The sequence below is a fragment of the Oncorhynchus masou genome, unplaced genomic scaffold, assembly GCF_036934945.1.
Source record: "Oncorhynchus masou masou isolate Uvic2021 unplaced genomic scaffold, UVic_Omas_1.1 unplaced_scaffold_1338, whole genome shotgun sequence".
Lineage (NCBI taxonomy): Eukaryota > Metazoa > Chordata > Actinopteri > Salmoniformes > Salmonidae > Oncorhynchus > Oncorhynchus masou.
In genome coordinates this window covers 55,001-60,000 of record NW_027003261.1, presented here as the reverse complement: position 1 = coordinate 60,000, position 5,000 = coordinate 55,001, and the positions used below count along the sequence as shown (strand labels likewise).

Below are 5,000 nucleotides of genomic sequence, written 5' to 3'. Positions count from 1 at the left end.
ACCGCCCAGACGCAGCGCCTCGGGCCGCCCAGACGCAGCGCCTCAGGCCGCCGCGCCACTCAGGAGGCCAACCACAACGGGACTTGTATTAATAGTTTTCGTTACAGTAGACAACCCACATAATGCATTAACAATATAAAACAACACTGTGAAATGTTTTGTCATAATCTAAAGAACTAAAAAACCCTCGTCTCAGCACTGGTGTGTCTGGACCCACCTTTCTTCTTCTGTGGTGTTTTGACCTGTGTGTCTGGACCCACCTTTCTTCTTCTTCGGTGGTGTTTTGGCCTGTTTTTTCAGTTTAATGGTTCTCTTCCTCTTCTGCTTCTTCCCTCCTTTAACCAGCCGGTTCCTACTGGACGGCTCAGTGGAGATGTGGACCTCCTCCAACCTCAACCCTGCTGGGACCCCCTGCTTAGAGGACTGGGGCCCGGGGAACTTGGGGCCTTCAGGGGACACAGAGATACACACACACACACACAAACCAGTTAAAAGTTTGGACACAACTACTAATTCAAGGGTTTTTCTTTATTTTTACTATTTTCTACAAGTGGAATAATAGTGAAGACATCCTTGTCTACCCAAGCCAAGCTGGTCCCAACATCCACACAACATCCCCTCCACATCAACACATACAGTGGGGCAAAATAGTATTTAGTCAGCCACCAATTGTGCAAGTTCTCCCACTTAAAAAGAAGAGAGAGGCCTGTAATTGTCATCACAGGTACACTTCAACTATGACTGACAAAATGAGAATGAAAAATCCAGAAATTCACATTGTAGGATTTTTAATGAATTTATTTGCAAATTATGGTGGAAAATAAGTATTTGGTCACCTACAAACAAGCAAGATTTCTGGCTCCCACAGACCACACAACAACATACAGTCGTGGCCAAAAGTTTTGAGAATGACACAGATATAAATTTTCACAAAGTTTGCTGCTTCAGTGTCTTTAGAAATTTCTGTCATATTAGTATGGAATACTGAAGTATAATTACAGTGCCTTGCGAAAGTGTTCGGCCCCCTTGAACTTTGCGACCTTTTGCCACATTTCAGGCTTCAAACAAAGATATAAAACTGTATTAACAAGTGGGACACAATCATGAAGTGGAACGACATTTATTGGATATTTCAAACTTTTTTAACAAATCAAAAACTGAAAAATTGGGCGTGCAAAAATTATTCAGCCCCTTTACTTTCAGTGCAGCAAACTCTCTCCAGAAGTTCAGTGAGGATCTCTGAATGATCCAATGTTGACCTAAATGACTAATGATGATAAATACAATCCACCCGTGTGTAATCAAGTCTCCGTATAAATGCACCTGCACTGTGATAGTCTCAGAGGTCCGTTAAAAGCGCAGAGAGCATCATGAAGAACAAGGAACACACCAGGCAGGTCCGAGATACTGTTGTGAAGAAGTTTAAAGCCGGATTTGGATACAAAAAGATTTCCCAAGCTTTAAACATCCCAAGGAGCACTGTGCAAGCGATAATATTGAAATGGAAGGAGTATCAGACCACTGCAAATCTACCGAGACCTGGCCGTCCCTCTAAACTTTCAGCTCATACAAGGAGAAGACTGATCAGAGATGCAGCCAAGAGGCCCATGATCACTCTGGATGAACTGCAGAGATCTACAGCTGAGGTGGGAGACTCTGTCCATAGGACAACAATCAGTCGTATATTGAACAAATCTGGCCTTTATGGAAGAGTGGCAAGAAGAAAACCATTTCTTAAAGATATCCATAAAAAGTGTTGTTTAAAGTTTGCCACAAGCCACCTGGAAGACACACCAAACATGTGGAAGAAGGTGCTCTGGTCAGATGAAACCAAAATTGAACTTTTTGGCAACAATGCAAAATGTTATGTTCGGCGTAAAAGCAACACAGCTCATCACCCTGAACACACCATACCCACTGTCAAACATGGTGGTAGCAGCATCATGGTTTGGGCCTGCTTTTCTTCAGCAGGGACAGGGAAGATGGTTAAAATTGATGGGAAGATGGATGGAGCCAAATACAGGACCATTCTGGGAGAAAACCTGATGGAGTCTGCAAAAGACCTGAGACTGGGACAGAGATTTGTCTTCCAACAAGACAATGTTCCAAAACATAAAGCAAAATCTACAATGGAATGGTTCAAAAATAAACATATCCAGGTGTTAGAATGGCCAAGTCAAAGTCCAGACCTGAATCCAATCGAGAATCTGTGGAAAGAACTGAAAACTGCTGTTCACAAATGCTCTCCATCCAACCTCACTGAGCTCGAGCTGTTTTGCAAGGAGGAATGGGAAAAAATTTCAGTCTCTCGATGTGCAAAACTGATAGAGACATACCCCAAGCGACTTACAGCTGTAATCGCAGCAAAAGGTGGCGCTACAAAGTATTAACTTAAGGGGGCTGAGTAATTTTGCACGCCCAAATTCAGTTGATTTGTTAAAAAAGTTTGAAATATCCAATAAATGTCGTTCCACTTCATGATTGTGTCCCACTTGTTTTTGATTCTTCACAAAAAAATACAGTTTTATATCTTTCTGTTTGAAGCCTGAAATGTGGCAAAAGGTCGCAAAGTTCAAGGGGGCCGAATACTTTCGCAAGGCACTGTACAAGCATTTCATAAGTGTCTTGGCTGAGAAGCAACCCCACACATGAATGGTCTCAGGATGCTTTACTGTTGACATGAAACAGGACTGATGGAAGCGCTCACATTTTTAGTGTGCACTGAGCACCGGCCCGCCACAGGAGTCGCTGGTGCGCGATGAGACAAGGACATCCCTACCAACCAAGCCCTCCCTAACCCGGACGACGCTAAGCCAATTGTGCGTCGCCACACGGACCTCCCGGTCGCGGCCGGTTACGACAGAGCCTGGGCGCAAACCCAGAGTCTCTGATGGCCCAGCTGGCGCTGCTAGGGCAGCGCCCCTAACCACTGCAGTGCGGCGCCCCTAACCACTGCAGTGCGGCGCCCCTAACCACTGCAGTGCGGCGCCCCTAACCACTGCAGTACGGCGCCCCTAACCACTGCAGTGCGGCGCCCCTAACCACTGCAGTGCGGCGCCCCTAACCACTGCAGTACGGCGCCCCTAACCACTGCAGTGCGGCGCCCCTAACCACTGCAGTGCGGCGCCCTAACCACTGCAGTACGGCGCCCCCTAACCACTGCAGTACGGCGCCCCTAACCACTGCAGTGCGGCGCCCTAACCACTGCAGTGCGGCGCCACTAACCACTGCAGTGCGGCGCCACTAACCACTGCAGTGCGGCGCCACTAACCACTGCAGTACGGCGCCCTGAACAACTGCAGTACAGCGCCCTGAACAACTGCAGTACAGCGCCCTTAACCACTGCAGTACAGCGCCCTTAACCACTGCAGTACAGCGCCCTTAACCACTGCAGTGCAGCGCCCCTAACCACTGCAGTGCAGCGCCCCTAACCACTGCAGTACAGCGCCCCTAACCACTGCAGTACAGCTCCCCTAACCACTGCAGTACAGCGCCCTTAACCACTGCAGTGCAGCGCCCTTAACCACTGCAGTACAGCGCCCCTAACCACTGCAGTACAGCGCCCTGAACAACTGCAGTACAGCGCCCTAAAAACTGAGGCCCTTTTTGCTGCCCTTCTTGACACCAGACCTCCAAAAGTGTGTGTGGGGGGGGGGGGCATGGTCATTACTCTCTTATCCTCTAGGGGGGGGGGCATGGTCATTACTCGCTTATCCTCTAGGGGGGCATGGTCATTACTCGCTTATCCTCTAGGGGGGTCATGGTCATTACTCTCTTATCCTCTGGGGGGGCATGGTCATTACTCTCTTATCCTCTAGGGGGGGTCATGGTCATTACTCTCTTATCCTCTAGGGGGATCATGGTCATTACTCTCTTATCCTCTGGGGGGTCATGGTCATTCCTCTCTTATCCTCTGGGGGGGGGTCATGGTCATTACTCTCTTATCCTCTGGGGGGTCATAGTCAACACTCTCTTATCCTCTGTGGGGGGCATGGTCATTACTCTCTTATCCTCTGGGGGGGTCATAGTCATCACTCTCTTATCCTCTGTGGGGGGGTCATGGTCATTACTCTCTTATCCTCTGGGGGGGGGCATGTTCATTACTCTCTTATCCTCTGGGGGGGGTCATGGTCATTACTCTCTTATCCTCTGGGGGGGCATGGTCATTACTCTCTTATCCTCTGGGGGGGGGTCATGGTACACCCAATTTCTAAGTCGCTCTGGATAAGAGCGTCTGCTAAATGACTTAAATGTAAATGTAAATTACTCTCTTATCCTCTGGGGGGGGGAATGGTCATTACTCTCTTATCCTCTGGGGGGGCATGGTCATTACTCTCTTATCCTCTGGGGGGGGGGGGGGGGAATGGTCATTACTCTCTTATCCTCTGAGGGAGGGAGCCATGGTCATTACTCTCTTATCCTCTGGGGGGGTCATGGTCATCAGAGAGCTGTTTTCTCCCACAGGTCTGCCACTGACTGGATGTTGTTCTGTTTGTCTCACCATTCTCAGTAAACACACTGTCGTGTGTGAAAAGCCCAGGAGGCTGTCTGAGGTTCTGGATCCGGAGCGTCTGGCACCGACGATCATACCACACTCACAGTCGCTTAGGTCCCTTATTGTGCCCATCCTAACCGTCAATCAAACAGTAACAGAATGCCTCAATGCCTGTCTGCCTGCTTTATATAGCAAGCCACGGCCACGTGAATGAAGGTCGATAGGAGGGATCCATTTAGGTGAATGGGGCGGTGTACCTAATAAACTGACCGGTGAGCGTGTATAGATGTGAAAACAGACAGGAAGTGTGTAACTCACCTCTATCCATGGTCACATGTTTGGTCAGTAGACTATTCAGTCTCACGGTGTTACTGGACTCGTACTGGTTGTTGCTCTAGAACACAATATATTCACCATTTACAATTCTAGAGCACTGGAAAGGCTTACAGTTCTGGAGCACTGGAAAGGCTTACAGTTCTAGAGCACTGGAAAGGCTAACAGTTCT

At 48.4% G+C, this 5,000-nt stretch overlaps 1 protein-coding gene across 1 annotated transcript in view; it reads right to left on the bottom strand.

Annotated features, from left to right (window-relative positions):
* Nucleotides 1-5,000, bottom strand: part of LOC135530416 (general transcription factor 3C polypeptide 1-like) — a gene marked incomplete at its 5' end in the record, with an annotated part of 106,889 nt that overhangs the window by 47,486 nt on the left and 54,403 nt on the right. Inside the window, 2 exon segments of the mRNA XM_064958749.1 lie at nt 261-446; nt 4,814-4,889. Coding sequence (XP_064814821.1) covers nt 261-446; nt 4,814-4,889 — 262 coding nt within the window.